General features: G+C 46.3%; 1 protein-coding gene across 3 annotated transcripts in view; it reads right to left on the bottom strand.

The window, feature by feature from the left end:
- The window catches only part of LOC122373231 (tropomyosin-like), a 90,157-nt gene extending 79,965 nt beyond the window's left edge, over positions 1-10,192 (bottom strand). Inside the window, exons 1-4 of one of the 3 annotated variants that reach the window (XM_043351079.1) lie at positions 9,907-10,192; positions 9,546-9,663; positions 897-955; positions 535-605 (exon numbers count right to left, since the gene is read on the bottom strand). In XM_043351079.1, coding sequence (XP_043207014.1) covers positions 535-605; positions 897-955; positions 9,546-9,662 — 247 coding nt within the window. In that variant the 5' untranslated portion in view covers position 9,663; positions 9,907-10,192. The remainder of the gene's footprint in view (positions 1-534; positions 606-896; positions 956-9,545; positions 9,664-9,906) is intronic. The other 2 variants (XM_043351078.1, XM_043351077.1) reach the window with 2 other exon arrangements.
- Positions 10,193-17,067: the final 6,875 nt, after the last annotated feature.

Raw genomic sequence — 17,067 nt, 5'->3', positions numbered from 1 at the left:
CAGTTGAGTGACGAGTGGTGGCGCGGCGTGCTGAAGGGGACCGTCTAGTGGTGGCGCGGCGTGCTGAAGGGGACCGTCTGACTGGAACTGGGGAAACGCTATAGACCTGTGCATCTGGCTACGTGACTTTTGCGTTGCTGACTGCGTACTGAGTGTCAGAGAAGGCTCAGGCAGCGTGAGGTGTCTAAAAAAATTATTATCGCTTATTTAGGCAGTGCCGGACTAACTGAACAGTGCCTAAATTATACATACCTACCGCACCCCTAAATTGAAGCGATCTGACGAATGACGTGCGCTATGTCTAATATGCCTGAGCCAGGAACACTTTAACCTGCGCTACGTCGAAACAGACTGCACTGTGACGAATATCGTGCCGCGATTCAATTTATGAATGCACTATGCCGCACTATCGGAATCACCTGCACTATTACTGAAATGTGTGCACTGCCGCCTAAATTGGGCATAAAAAAGTGTAGATTCAATAAACAGGAAAACACCAGCAGGGAACAGCTGAAAAAGTTGGATTGCACTTACGTCTGTCCGGTCTGTGCGCGCTGCTCGGCCCGCTCGAGGTCATTTTCCAGCAGGACGACCTTGCGCGCCACCTGGTGGGGAGCACGGACCGGCACCGGTCACTCGCCACGGCCCCGCAACGGCACAGCCGGTAGGCTGACGCACGCACCCACACATGCACACACCAGGGCGAATACACACAAATCGCACAACACCAAGCCATACAAACAAAAGGAGTACAAACAAAGCAGGCCCCCAAAATGGACTAAAACGTTCCAGTTGGCGAGCGGCAGCTGCAGTGGCTAGCCAGGCGACATGCTCGCTGCTCTGGGGGCGCATGCAATCACACGAGGCGGCCACAGCCAGTCGGAGCCGCCACTCACGATTGGCCCGTCTCGGCGTGCTCCAGGTCGTCCTGCACCACGGCCAGATTACGAGCCACCTGGAGAGGGCGGTCAGCGGGCGCCCGGTGACCGGCCAGTTCAGCGCACAGCACACCGACACGTACCGACAATGACCGCACATCGTATACCTACCGACACGTATAATGGCCGCACAGAGAACACGGACACGCACATACAATGGCCGCATTAAGGACACTTTTTTAAAAATACACCTCACCCTCTAATAGGTGACCAGGAGTGCCCCCGCCCTCGAACCCAGCGACACACAGAACCCTTACGTTAACACCTGGAAACAAAAAGAGCAATGTCGCAGCACTCCCTGCTGGAGAAGAAACATAAAAGTAAACCAAGAGTGGACGGAGGAAATAGGTATCCTTTGATAAGAGGTAAAAAAGTAGTCGGTAAGTTCATAAGCCACTGACTGGCCCCCCTCTACGATTCCCAAATGAATTGCTATATAAGAAAGTCATGCAGGCAAAGGGCAGAGAAGTGAGGAGGGATTAGGCATGGAAAGAAACAGACATGCATATTTTTGTACCAATTAAGTTTTTTTTCCAGGGTTTGACGACTATGACGAGGCGCTCTGGTCAAGTTCATGTGAGGGTCATAGTTAAAGCACAAGGAGGACCTCAGCTAAGCGGGGCTTGTTGCTGAGAGGTCCTCCTGCCTTTAACCCATTAATGCCCAAGATCTCAAAATCCAACGATTTTGACTGTTTTTTTTTTAATTCACCTAAAATTCACATATTTAGAACAATATCACCTCACTTAATGCACAAGCTTGCCCCCGGGCTATGCAATGGCACGCACTATGTAAAGTACACTGGTAAGATGTGTGCCGTTTCCCGCAGTAATGCACAGCAGGCATTCCTTCGCTTTGCAGTGTTTCAGCTACATCCCGTTGCGGTTTCTGCTGTCAAGTACTCACTCAGGCCCATATCACTCCACTTTTGATGACATCATAAGGGGGCCTCAGGACAATAATGGCGCGGTGCGCCACAATCGCTTCCAAGTTCCTTGCCAACAGCTGTATTAAAAAAATGAAATAAAGTTACAAATAATAAAAATAATGTAATTAAGTTATTAATCAAATCGATACTACATTGAAAAACTTAAAGAGAAATGATTTATTCATAGTAAAAATATAAGGTCGATGAGATTTACGTTGCTTTCCTGCAACTGCAGAGGGTTTTTAAATCGTCTATATCTTCAAAACTGGCCATTTCTTATGCCTGAAACAGACTCTTTCCGCAGTCAGGAAATCGCATGCGAGAGCCTATTGAACTACATGGAAGCACGCTCGCATCAATCGCACGCACCTCTCGCAAGCGATTGATGCGGGAAGAATTATAATGCATTTGAATAGGCTCTCGCGTGCGTTTTCCTGAACGCCGAAAGAGTCTGTTTCAGCCTTTAGCATATTGCTGCTCTTTTTTATCGCTAGAAAATTGGACTTTTTATTGACAGCGACGGTTGAGCGTTAAGTGGAAAGTGGCATCAATAATCTTCAAATGAAATTAGTCATTTTAACGTTGTAAAGGAATAGAGTACCCCTTGCAAGCATCAGGGGTGACGTCACTCAGGATCTGGACCTCTGATTGGTCGACGGGGAGTGACTGTACTTTCTTTAGATGGCCTTTTACTCACTATTTCAAGTCATATAGACAAGTCTTTCCTAAAAATCGTTTATTTGGGTTGCAAGAAACATTAGAAATTCCGATACAATCCAACTATAGGTGAGCAGTACAGAGTAATTTCGTGAGTGCATGCCTGCGCAATATGCATGCCATAATGTATGAACACGAACACTGACACAAGAGTAGGAATACATATGCACTGTGTTGGTTCAAATCGCACGCACAAATGGCGAGCTAGCAGCACATCACAGTTCGTAGTTCAGGTATGTCACATAACGTCCACGGCTTACGACTGGTGATACGGTTGAAAGCACGCGATGCATAGTGTGACTTTGCATTTAGCACACTGGTAGCTCGGCCTTTTCTGGCAGCCGTTCATGCGACAGCGCCGCTGTCTGTCCCCGATCACCACGAGATGGCCCTCGTTCCGTCGTAGCGGATGTCACCTGGGGCGGTGGGTGGGGGCTATCATAGAGCGCCGAGGGCGGCTCTCAGCTGCGCCCGCATATAGGAGCCACAGCTATCTGTCGGCGGAACTCCAGCAGCGACAGAGGAGAACCAGCTGTCTGCACAAGACGATGCAGAAGCCACGCGTTCACAACTGCCATGTCTAGCATCCGTGTAAATAAACACCGATACCATTTCTTACCTCTGATCCCGGTGGCGTACTTCCCGCACAACCAGCCATGACTGTCGACCCCGCCCATGTTCTGGTTGTAGTTGTGGATGAGCCGGGGCTGAGGAATCATGCGGTGTGTGACCCCTGGGAACGATCCCATCTCTTGGCGCCGGCCAGCGGAAGGCCACTGTCGTGGTTTGTCATGACATAATTCCATTTGCCCAGGGTCACATCGGGGGCATTCCACGTCAAATCGAACAAAAATCGGCTGTTTTGCACCTTACCATCAGCAATTTCATTATAAATTTGTGAGCGAATTTCCATTCTCGCAGAGTTTGGGATATCACTTATCAGCAATCATTCATTTCAGAAAGTGTACACAAGCAAGCATGTCTTGACTCTGTCTTTCAAGGTCACGCGCGGTTGCTTGATGTTGATGCATGAAAACGGCGTTTGCCGCGAAAGTTATGAATGGCCCACTCCAATTTTTTCACAGATGGTTAGGAACATTGTGACGGACATAATATGTAAAAATTACCCAAATCGAAGGTGACGTGTTTTTTGCTATTTAAATTTTTCTGTTTTAATTCAAGGTCAAATGCATTTCAAGGTCACTTCAAATTAATTTTATAATGAAAAATCAAAGCCTTATCAATTGCCTATAAGACCCTGTTAATATCATTTTGATACCAGAAAAGGAACCAGAGTTATAGCCATTTAAAAAATTGATGTGTGGCATTTTTCGCTATATTCGATGACCTATATATCAGCGATACGTTATCAAATTTCGAAAATATTATACGTAACTCAGTTTTGAACCATGCCCAGTCTGCCTACAAATTTTCAGAAAAATCGAAGGGGATGACGGATTTCGGTGTTTGATTTGACGTGGAATGCCCCATCTCCTTGTGTCCAACCACCGTTCATAGCATCCACGGTCTTGCTTTTTGAACCGCTTGCTGTCCGTGACCGGGCACCGTGCCTGCCTGTTCTCTCTCTCACAGTCCCAGTGGCTCTCATCCCCCGCTCTGTCAGCGTCATCATCAGGGAGCGTCAGGTGAACAGATTGTCAAAATACACCTTGTGATCGGTGCAGGTCTCGACGGCCTCCAGCATCTCCTGTACGACCCGGCTGCCGAGAGGCAGATCACCCGGGGCCTCTGTGTCCTTCCCGCAGTACAGGGCCAACTTGAAGCAGTAGCCGCCTTTGGCGCACATTGCCCACATCTTGTATCCGAAGCGTATCGGTTTACCGCGGATGAACTGCTTAAATGTGTGTCGTCCAAAATACTTTACTATCATTTCATCAATCGCTAGATTCTCCCTGAATATTCCGAACTTCTGGAACGTACAATTTAGCATGCTGATCAGAGGTCGAATTTTGAAGCCGCGATCCTGTTGGCTGGTTGACGCTTTACTGTTGTCTTGGAAGTGGAGGTGCGCCTTGATGTTGTCGTATCTGTTTCTTGTCATAGCATCCTCGACATCTGCCACATCCAGATCTCCCGCCCCAGACCAGAAGTGGCGCTCGCTAGGCAGCTGATGGTAGCCAGATATCAAGAGAATGCCGATGAACGCCTTTAAATCACTCAGTGGCAGCCTGAAGAGTTGATCATTTTTTGGGTAGTTGCATAGCGTAAGGTCTCCGCGATAATGTGGTCGTAGATTTCTTCAGAAAACAGCTCTTGGAACAGCTCTACCGGAGATTTGTTTCCCAGCTCATTGTGCATCGCCTGCTCACGCAATTACACTCCACTTGTTTGAGCTGGCATTTTGGAATACTAGGGCGATGACTGTTTCCACTTGGCTGTCTGCTCATACTTCTGCCGCTTTTTCTTTGGCTCTCTTGGGGATGCACCTTTTCCTGCGGCATTGGCGTCACTGTCTTCGTCCGAGATGGTGTAAGGTGGCAGGATTACTTTCTGCCGTTCATCCCTGGACTGAGACACCGCCGTTTGTTTTGGTATGGAAACATGTGTTTCCACGTTTCCAGGAACGTCTCGAATGGATGTGTCTCCTCCGATGATATCGTCGTCGCCTTCCTAGTCTGACACATCGTCGACGGTAGAAGGAGGCAGAACCACCAGGTCAACCGCCGATTCGACGTCGCTGTCAGAGTCATCTTCTAGGATAAGCTGCAGTGCCTCCTCCACGGTCAGCGCCTTACGTCTCTCCATGCACAGTAGGCGATCCAGGCGTTCTAGCGCTTCAGGGACCCAGGACACCAAAATGAAAAATATAACCGAATGATGGTTTATTGTGTAGCCAGATACCCTGGCAGGTGAAAAGCAATACTATTTTTGACATCACGCAAGGCACTTCCAAACCATACCCATCTGAACGCCATCCAAGCTCGATAGGCTTAAATATCTGTCCTGGGCCGTGACCCGACTCTTGTTGTTGTGTGCTCTGTAGCAAAAAAAAAAAAAACTTTAGCAACATACCGAAAATCTTCGAAACTCTAAAGTCATTCACAACAACGCACGTGGATAATTGAATTTGAATTATCGGCTAACAGGGCCCTCCGCGATGTCTTTCCTACCGTCTCATTAGACTTTAGACTTTAGAGGGATGCTTTTCATTTGACTCAAGCCTTTCTGCCACTAGCTTTTTTGATCCACTAGCTATTTTTCTTCACTAGCTATTTCGACGCTAGCGATTTTGTCACTAGCTGTTTTGAAGCACTAGCTATTTTGCTTCACTAGGCATTTTGACGCTAGCGATTTTGTCACTAGCTGTTTTGAGGTACTAGCTGTTTTGTACTAGCTGAAAAGTCACTAGCTCAAATGTCACTAGCTATTCTGACGTGTGTCGTGCGTGGGAGAGGCCGATCAGTACGCCCATGCAGCGACGGCTCAGCTCGGCCACGTGTGCCTTCCCAGGTGAGTGCGCCGTCGAATACAACGCCCAGGTTTCCCACCTGCGCGCACGGCTGGAGCTCAGCGTCACGGAATTAGATTTTCAAGCGAGGCAGGTTACGTAGGTTTTGTCGGCTAGCGAATACCATGAGTTGAGTTTTAGAAGCATTGACTTTAAGGGCGTGTTCGCAGAACCATACCTTAAGTGACGCTAGCGGTGCCTCCATGCGCGAGATCAAGATGAGACTCCTGATGTCGTTGCGTGGGCCGCTCACCTTCGCCCCAGTGGGGGGGGGGGGGGGGATATGTTACCACCCTGTTTCGTTTTTTGCGTGTAAATAAAAAACCGCTTGGAGTAACTTCCTGCTCATCAATGTTAGACAATGTGTAAAACTTTTGACACCAGGTCATGTCAGGTCAGGTCACCAGGTCAAGTTAACTGACCAAACCTAAAGAACTTGCAATCATGTCCAGCCACAGCCTGCAGTGTTTGTGAGAGAGGTTTTAAACTTGGTGGATTGCATGATGTTATGGGTGCCTGTAAGTTGTATATCTCGCATTTCTTATATCCGTGACCGAAGGTCAGACCAGTGGCGTGACCTTTTCATTATAAATCAATGGAGAAAAAATGAAAATGCCTCTAGATCCGTGTGTACGCATAGGAACAGTCCAAATATTTCAGAATCACAATGATTTGGATCACCAGTGACAACCAAGGTGTCCTTTTTGCTGATAGCCTCTAGAAGGGTCATCCGTGGTCATTTGAGGCTACGAACAAATGTTTGCCAATAACTATCGATTGGAAGGAGATAGGGCGCTGGGGAGGGCTTAATTGTGTTTGTCTTGTCGAGTCGCACCGAATGACATGCAACATGACCTATTTGGTCACCAAGTGACCTTGATCTGAGGTCAAACTTTGACCTTGACCTTTCCATGTAAAAACAATGTTTTTCGAAGCGACTGAAGGAGAGAAACACGATAGAGCCATTGCCAATTCTTCATTGCTGGTTCAAAAGTTATTCGTGAATTTTTTTTACAACTATATTTTCACAATTTTTGACCTATGGAGGCTTAACCGTTAACCTGAGGTCAATTTTGATGGTGACCTTATCAAAAGAAGAGTTCAAAAGCTATCGATTGCTCTTCCATGCGTTTTTCTAGCTATCATAGTTCCTGAGATAACGGCATGTTTTCTTAAAAATATAATGGCATTTGGCAAATTTTGACCTTTGATAGACTCTGGTGACCCCAATATTGCTCTAAGATGAAAATGAGTGAAATACTTTCAAACGTACCGTAAAGTGGGGCTATTTGAAACGGTTTTTACAGTTTTTGCCTTCTCCCTTTAAGACGGTTCATATTTCTTATAGCATGTAAATTACAAAAATGTAGTTCTCTGTGAGCTCTTTCATATAGGTGCATTTTAGTTCAGCTAGTAACAATGATTAAGGCTATTTTTTTAATTAAAGCCTGTCTCAAATAGCCCCATAGGGTGGGGCTATTTGAGACAGTTTTAGTTAGGTACCTACAAAGAAATTAAAGAAAATTGGTCACGCTAGAGATAATTTTTTAAACGTCATGCGATTGGAAATTAAATTTTGATCATTCTGGCAAAAAAATTGTTTTTGCAAATACTGATATATGTCCTTTATATTCCATCTTTTCCCTTTTCGTGGGATACATCATTTCGGTAGGTTATAAAATTGCATTACTAGCTGCTAAGGCTATCATAATATAAAGTAACCCTAAACTTTCAAAACGAGAGGATGATAAACAAGGACTATTTTAAAGCCAACGACGGTAAAATTTTGAAAGTAAGTTTTTGTATATAGCCCTAATGGCGTGAAAACAGATATACCGAAAGTCGGTGGGGCTATTTGAGACAGTCTTGCTACCTTATTAAGCACGCCCTAATGAATCAAACAAGGCAAAAGGTTTCCCAAAACATTTAAGTGAATGGTCTGCATGATTGCTCATTCCATTGCACATCTTCATGCGAAGAAATAACAGAAAAATGTTAAACGGTTTTGATTTATGCCGATTTTCGTCGATCGCTGCATGCTGCATCATTTGGCCGGTTACCCTACCACAGCAAGTACTTGCATAGGCTCACCTAACAGCACGTTCATGTGTTAAGTAACCTTCAAAGGTGTTTGTTGGTCAACCAAGGTAGACATGTGTTGATTATCGACTAAGTCAGTGACTGATGAAGCACATTTTAAGCACATCTTCATCAGAATAACGAGTTTGGTCACCAGCTAAAGGGTCATTATGTTATACCGAACATGTGAATATTGCTTGCTGCCAAAAGCACCTACCATGCACCCACTGCACGTTTATGACCACGACCGATTCACCGGTGTTGCTTATGTCGAACGTTCGATGCAATTCAGGTAGATGGTGGTTAGTGTTCTCGGGTGCATCGCATCACCATTATCAGCAGCTATTTGGCATATCGGTTGAGGTTTGACCAGGCGGGCATCATCGAGATTCTCAGACAATGGGATACGCAATCGGCAGTAACGTTAACAATATATAATGTTTTCATGAAAAATTTGCTTAGCCTTTAGGCAAAACGGTAGTAACGATAGGCCCAGTGGCGAAGCTGTTAAAATTTCAACTATGATAAGCTGCAGGTAGGGGTCCTTTTGGAGCAACTTAAATTGTGCGTTTTTCTATATTTTTTATTTTATGCCAAATTTCTTTGAAAACTTTTCGAAACTGTCAAAAAGGTTATTCAGGGCATTTACTGTTCAATTCCACATCGGCCTAAGCAAATATGACGAAAAAATCTCAAACGGTTTTCATTTTACAGCGATTTTACTAAACCACTACCATAGAGTCTCAAATAGCCCCACTGTCTCAAATAGCCCCACTTTACGGTACGCATTGAGAGCTATCGACTGCTTTGTACCGCGTCTTTCTAGCTAGCCCTCTTAGTTTTTGAGTTAGAGGTGGGTGGTAACATATGCCCCCTCCTCCCACTAGGGCGAAGTTGGCTTAGACCGCCACTGGGGCGCGGGTTAATATCTGGGTGTCGTCGGCGTACAGGGTACTGTGGAGATGCATATCAATATTTGAGAATATTTTTTCGCTACATATTGTTCTTTTGGCATTCAGCTTTCGCTGGGAATCGAAAAAACATGCATATGATTTCAAGAATGACCGGGACAGCCCGTTGAATAAAAAATTGGAAACGTTTTTACAAAAACGTAAATCTTAGAAAAGGTCATCAAACGATTTTGATAAAAAATACATTTTTGGAATAATCTCACCGGCAACTTTCGAATGGCATGTTTTGTTTCTTTTGTGGATGAAATGGCTTTCCGACGAACCGTGCGCTAGGAATCACGCTTAGAGCACCCGCTATATAAACTTTGCTGAAAAAGCCCAGATGGCTGGGGAGGAAGGTGTCGGTCGTCCTGGCTGCCGGGAGAGCTGTGAAGCCGAGCGTCACGGGGCGGCCATGCCGGGACGGGACGGGACGGGGAGCACACAGCACACAGAGCGGTCACCTCGTCGTATTTGCGGTCGGCCTCCTCAGCGAGGAAGCGGGTCTCCTTCAGCTGGCTCTCGAGCGCGTCCATGCGCTCCTCATCGGAGAGGCTGCAGTTCTCCAGCACCTTGCGCATGCTGCACGACGGACCGACCCGGTCAAGACCATGGTGACTGTGCCCAACTCCCGCACACCCACCCACAGCGGTACGCGCCCAGTTCACACCGACATCGGCGCACCGGCCACATTAGGACAGTTATGTCCAAACAATAATTTTGTCTCGTAGAAATTTGGTACGGCAGGACATACAATTATTGTTGCCGGCCCATGCGGCCGATGTCGGTGTGGTCGGCTAGCTGACCCATTTTACACTAGCCCACCTCCTCGTATTTTTTGTCGGCCTCCTCGGCGATCAGCTTGGCCTGGGCGAGCTGCGCCTCCAGGACAGGGACGCGGTCCTCTTCGGTGCTGGTGCGGCTCTCCAGCGCTTTCCGCTCGCTGTCACAGCCCGGCGCTGGTTAGAGCAGATCACAACACTCGCTGGCGCACAGCATGCATGGTAGGGCGGGGTGCTGCAATGGGTAGTCATTAAGGGACTTATTAACAGAATAAGCTTCGCAGACGGGTGATGAAAGTAGTTATCTACGAGAGTATAGTCATGGATGATATAACACTGGATTGGTGTCTCGTGGAAATTTACATTGGGATCCGCGACATTGGGATCAGGCCTGCCATCTAGCGAGAGAATTATCGTAAGTTAGGAGCAAGCCGAGTGAACGCCATCTCTCAGCATTATGACACACGTGAGTGTGGTGTGTTAGTTGGCTTGAATTGCATATTCCCACGAGTTGGAGGTAATCTTACTGGACCTGAGACGACAAAAAATGTATTAAATGCTTGAAAGCCAAAAACGTCAAGCAGCCTTTAGGTAATAACGAAAATAAAATGCGTAAGACGGTGTGTATTGAAACGCCCAGTCCCATCGGCTTGTACGACCTTTTATATGGTCATTTATCTCACAATGGTACAGCAGTTTGACAATATGTCATGCATATTTGGTAGGCTTATTCCTTCTTCTCCGAATTTCGCCCGATTTTCTTCATCTTAGTTAATGTTACAGCACGTGCCACGTGCCAACTTAGGGGGGTCGAAATTGTTCCACATAAAGTAACTCGGCAATGGCTGGGCCCATGACAGTAAAACTTCGTCAATAGTTAGTCACCCAGTGGCCAATGCATTTCCTTGTGTCACTATGGGGGTGCTACTGCACGTGCGCACGTGCGGGGTGCCGCTTCCATATCTCAAGAACGGCTGGGCGGATAACACTCAAACTTGGTACACAAATGTCACATCGACGCTCGCACTGCATTGATCAGTGCTTACATTGGTGCAGTCATTAGGAAAACGATTAAATGAGATGCGTGGTGTTTATGCCTTTCTGTTCCAGCAACTGATTGATCCGCAACAGGAGATCCCTGTTTGTGAAGGCTTCGTCTCCCCTTTCCATTCCTTGTTTAAAATGACAAATCAATGTACGAAGAAGATCACACATTAAAATTGTTTTAGGCGGCTATCTTGCGCCACGGCTGCGGATCGTTGCAGTCAGAGCCAGCGGTTCTGTTCCGACTTGGAGTCGGTTGATTTTTAACCGCAGGTTGTTTGAAAAGACAAACACTATTCGTTAGAATTGTGTTTTTCTATTGAAAAACAACCGGAGCGGTCGTTCTCCGGGCTATAACCGCAGGTTGTTTGAAAAGACAAACACTATTCGTTAGAATTGTGTTTTTCTATTGAAAAACAACCGGAGCGGTCGTTCTCCGGGCTATGTTTTGCAAGTCTGGCAGCGAATCGAGACATCTTGATTGGGGCCTAGACGAAATGTACAATCTTCGTAAAAAGTTCAGTGTATAGGCTCCCGGAGGCGATCTACCTGATGGCATCGGTCGCTACTCGCTTAAAACCTCGTGGCACGTGGCACGTGCGATTCCATTTTCCCCATGTTAAGTGAACGGGGTTTTGGACACTTTTTGCGCGATCGCCAATAGCGGGAAAACGAGCCAAGGAAGAGGTGGTTTTCTTCCCAGCATTTTATGGCAAACACGTTTGGGTACACGCTAGTGTGCGCTGTATACCCCTCAGAATCTCGGAACGTGTCTTTGCACGAGGTCAAAGTTGGAATTTTGCTGTGTCCCATGTTAAGTCAATGGACGGCGATGTCGAGACTTTGCAGAGACATTTTCATTCGATCTTTGCTACAAAATTTTAGAGATAGATTTCGCCCAAACTCTTATATCTTGTAGAAGGAAAGAGCATAGTACATGCCGTTATGCTTCGTTAAGCTGGCAGAAATCGTTTTTTCTAATAAAGTTCGTTTGAAAATGAAAATTTTTAACATGGAAAGTCAATGGGAGCGTCTTTGTTGCTTAATAACTTTTTACGTTGCAGATATATCAAAGTGAAAAGTTAATAAAACATACAACTTTCGATGCTCTTTCCAATAATGTATAGAACGTCACTGCACGATGTGCCGTTTTTAAGAAAGTTGTAAAAAAGCAGGGCTCGACTGTGACTTGAACCCAACCACATTAGAGTATACGAATAGGTGACGGCGATACCTCCCGTGTGCGGATGCGACACTGATTATTGCTAAATATTAGCAGTAGGCCGCCTGTGGGGTGCCTGTACAAAGCCTTATATCTCTGCAACCACTGGACCGATTCACTCGCGGTCTTTTGTGTGGGATAGCTCCTTCCTTTCTTACACGTAGTGTGCTACTCTCGATGCGTATGGGTGACCCCTAATGCACGTGCCACGTGCAAAACGAAGAGAAGTCAGTTCAGTAACAAGTCTAATAACTCTGTAGTTAGTTTGCCGATTGCGCTGATACTTGGCATGGATTGTAGGCACCCGCCGCGCAATGCATTTCCATGTGTCACGGTTGGGGTGCCGCTGCACGTGCGCACGGGCAGGGTGACGCTTCCAGATCTCGAGAACGGCTGGGCCGATTGTGATCAAAGTTGGCACACCGTTAGGGCTCGGCGAGTAGGGTGCCGTGCACAAGTCAGATGGGACCCAGTTTGCACGTGCGCACGTGCAGGCGACGCTTCCAGATCTCGAAGAACGGCCGGACCGACTGTGCTCAAATTTGGCATACCACTAGAGACTGGTTAGTAGGGTGCCGTGCACAAGTCAGTAAGTATGTATTTTCATGTGCCGCGGTTGGGGTGCAGCTGCACGTGCGCACGTGTAGGGGTCGTTTCCCGATCTTGGAAACGGCTGGGCCGATTCAGATTAAATTTGGTACATCGCTAGAAACCGGCGAATAGAGTGCCGTGCACAAGTCAATTGGGCCCAGGCTGCACGTGCGCACGTGCAGGGTGTCGCTTCCAGATCTCGAAAACGGCCGGGTCGATTGCACTCAAATTTGGCACACCGCTATAGACCGGCGAATAGGGTGCCGTGCACGTCAGTCCGTAGCACACCGACTCCGGTCTGCACGTGCAAGGCTCATCCTCTCGTTTGGCGGCGGGCGTTTTTGCTGCGTTTACAAAGGTGCTTGCTCAAACAACCTGCGGTCCCGCGATGCGGAGCCCAGCATCGCAGATGCTGGTAACCGCAGGTTGTTTGAAAAGACAAACACTATTCGTTAGAATTGTGTTTTTCTATTGAAAAACAACCGGAGCGGTCGTTCTCCGGGCTATGTTTTGCAAGTCTGGCAGCGAATTGGGGCAACTTGATTGGGGCCTAGACGAAATGTACAATCTTCGTAAAAAGTTCAGTGTATGGGCTCCCGGAGGCGATCTACCTTATGGCACCTGTCGCTACTCGCTTAAAACCTCGTGGCACGTGGCACGTGCGATTCCATTTTTCCCCGTGTTAAGTCAATGGGGTTTTGGGACACATTTTGCGCGATCGCCAATGGCGGGAAAACTAGCCAAGGAAGAGGTGGTTTTCTTCCCAGCATTTTATGGCAAACACGTTCAGGTACACGCTAGTGTGCGCTGTATACCCCTCAGAATCTCGGAACGTGTCTTTGCACGAGGTCAAAGTTGGAATTTTGCTGTGTCCCATGTTAAGTCAATGGACGGCGATGTCGAGACTTTGCAGAGACATTTTCATTCGATCTTTGTACAAAATTTTAGAGATAGATTTCGCCCAAACTCTTATATCTTGTAGAGGAAAGAGCATAGTACATGCCGTTATGCTTCGTTAAGCTGGCAGAACTCATTTTTTCTTATAAAGTTAATTTGAAATTTAAAATTTTTAACATGGAAAGTCAATGGGAGCGTCTTTGTTGCTTAATAACTTTTTACGTTGCAGATATATCAAAGTGAAAAGTTAATAAAATATACAACTTTCGATGCTCTTTCCAACAATGTATAGAACGTCACTGCACGATGTGCCGTTTTTAAGAAAAGCTGTAAAAAAATCAGGGCTCGACTGTGACTTGAACCCAACCACATTAGAGGATACGAACAGGTGACGGCGATACCTCCCGTGTGCGGATGCGACACTGATTATTTGCTAAATATTAGCAGTAGGCCGCCTGTGGGATGCCTTTACAAACCTTATATCTCTGCAACCACTGGACCGATTCACTCGCGGTCTTTTGTGTGGGATAGCTTCTTCCTTTCTTACACGTAGTGTGCTGTTCTTGATGCGTATGGGTGACCCCTAATGCACGTGCCACGTGCAAAACGAAGAGGTGTCAGTTAGGTAACAAGTCTAATAACTCTGTAGTTAGTTTGCCGATTGCGCTGATACTTGGCATGGTTGTAGGCACCTGCCGCGCAGTGCATTTCCATGCGTCACGGTTGGGGTGCCGCTGCTAACCGCAGGTTGTTTCTTCATTGACAAACACTATTCGTTAGAATTGTGTTTTTCTATTGAAAAACAACCGGAGCGGTCCTTCTCCGGGCTATGTTTTGCATGGTTGGCCTGAGATTGGGGCAACTTGATTGGGGCCTAAACTTGTGGCTCGATTTTCGTAAAAATTTCAGTGTATGGGCTCCCGCAGGCGATCTACCTGATGGCACCGGTCGCTACTCGCTTAAAACCTCGTGGCACGTGGCACGTGCGTTTCAATTTTCGCCCATGTTAAGTCAATGGGGTTTTGGACACTTTTTGCGCCATCGGGAATGGCGGAAAAACGAGCCAAGAAAGGGGTGGTTTTCATCCCAGCATTTTATGGGAAACACGTTTGGGTACACGCTAGTGTGCGCCGTATACCCCTCAGAATTTCGTAACGTGCCTTTGCACGAGGTCAAAGTTGAACTTTTTTCGCTCCCCATGTTAAGTCAACGGACGTTTTTGCAGAGACATTTTCATTCGTTCATTGCACAAAATTATATGATACGATTTTGTTTAAACTTTCAGGACCTGTTGAGAAACGACCATAGAACATGTTGTTATGCTTCGTTATGAAATATAATGGCCCGTTTTGGGGTAATCGGCACGTGCATTTTCCCATAGGGTTAACATGGGAAAAAATTAAAATGCGATTTGCGAAAAATTTCGTCAATTATATTTCCTGATATTTTTAGGGTCGGATCTCGGGCTGGCACCCCAACTGACGGTGGTAATTACTTAAAATATAATTGACAAAATTTCGGGTAATCGTCACAAACAGTTACCCCATGTTGAGCCTATGGCGATTTCGAAAAATTATTTTCAAATCGATTTTGCAAAAAATTTCCACGTTAGATTTTGAAAATGTTCCAATATGTTGTGCCCCGTGGTGTTGGCTACCACATGGTATGGGTCAGATATGGGGCGATTGAAAAGCACGTGCCACGTGCAAACGTGTTTGATGGGGTAACCTCCGGGAAAATCCGACATTGGCCTACTCGGGGTCCTATGGCGTGGAAACGACTTCAACTAGCGACACCAAATCAGTGCAGCCGGTGAGCAGATGAGTCCAGCTTGTCGCACTAGTGGTCACGTGTCGCACGTGCTATTGCACGTGCCGTGGCACGGGGTCAATTTTGGTGCTTAAATATACTAGCATTGTGAAATGCAAGTAGTGGGGGAAATAGCCGTCAGGCCGTCAGTTTTTATGATAGGGTCGATCTGAAAACGGGTTTAGGCACTGAATGAAGGGGGCTAAAAAACTGCTATCTCGGATTTTTTGTAAAATGAAAAATTGAAAATTATGGGGAAATTATATATTCGAAAGGTGAAATTTCCCTAAATTTTCCCGTTTTTCGAGTTTAACCGTCCACTGTTCAGGGACGGTGACACCGGCCGGGGTCATTTTTTACATGCTGATGGCCACGTCGATGGGTCATCACGTGGCGTGAACGGTGAAACTATCAGAGGTCCGGCACGTGCCACGTGGCCACGTGTTTGAGTCGCGTACCTCCCGGATTATCGTATGTTTGCCGATTTGTGGCCTTATAGCACGAAAACAGCACAAGCCAGGAATACTGAAATGGTGCAATCAGTGAGGAGACAAGTCCTGCTTACACCACCGGCGATCACGTGGCACACGTGCAAATTTGGGCACCTCCGTTGCGGATATATTTTATAGTGAAATATTCAATTGTACATAACTTTGTCAGTTTAAGTCCGATTGGACTAGAATTTGGTGGGTTGATGAATTGTTAAGCGACATGAACGAATGCGGCACGTTTGTTGCAGTGCGCCACGTTTGTCTCAAAGCGCCATTTTTGCCACAAAGTGCAGAATGTGCGTTATTTTGTCGAAAATTGGACGATTAGTAACCGCAGGTTGTTTGAAAAGACAAACACTATTCGTTAGAATTGTGTTTTTCTATTGAAAAACAACCGGAGCGGTCGTTCTCCGGGCTATGTTTTGCAAAGTTGGCCGCGAATCGAGACATCTTGACGGGGGCCTAGACGAATCGCTCAATTTCCGTAAAAAGTTCAGGGTATGGGCTCCCGGAGGCGATTTACCTGATGGCACCGGTCGCTACTCGCTAAGAAGTCTTTTGCGCGTGGCACGTGCGATTCCATTTTTCCCATGTTAAGTCAACGGGGTTTTGGACACTTTTTACGCGATCGCCAATGGCGGGAAAACGAGCCAAGGAAGAGGTGGTTTTCTTCCCAGCATTTTATGGCAAACACGTTTGGGTACACGCCAGTGTGCGCTGTATACCCCTCAGAATCTCGGAACGTGTCTTTGCACGAGGTCAAAGTTGGAATTTTGCTGTGTCCCATGTTAAGTCAATGGACGGCGATGCCGAGACTTTGCAGAGACATTTTCATTCGATCTTTGTACAAAATTTTAGAGATAGATTTCGCCCAAACTCTTATATCTTGTAGAGGAAAGAGCATAGTACATGCCGTTATGCTTCGTTAAGCTGGCAAAACTCATTTTTTCTTATAAAGTTCATTTGAAAATTAAAATTTTTAACATGGAAAGTAAATGGGAGCGTCTTTGTTGCTTAATAATTTTTACGTTGCAGATATACCAAAGTGAAAAGTTAATAAAAGATACAACTTTCGATGCTCTTTCCAACAATGTATAGAACGTCACTGCACGATGTGCCGTTTTTAAGAAAAGCTGTAAAAAAGCAGGAC

The sequence above is a fragment of the Amphibalanus amphitrite genome, unplaced genomic scaffold (assembly GCF_019059575.1).
Source record: "Amphibalanus amphitrite isolate SeventyFive unplaced genomic scaffold, NRLGWU_Aamphi_draft 001463F_arrow, whole genome shotgun sequence".
Lineage (NCBI taxonomy): Eukaryota > Metazoa > Arthropoda > Thecostraca > Balanomorpha > Balanidae > Amphibalanus > Amphibalanus amphitrite.
The sequence above is the reverse complement of the archived record's forward strand: the minus strand, read 5'-3'. Positions and strand labels throughout refer to the sequence as shown.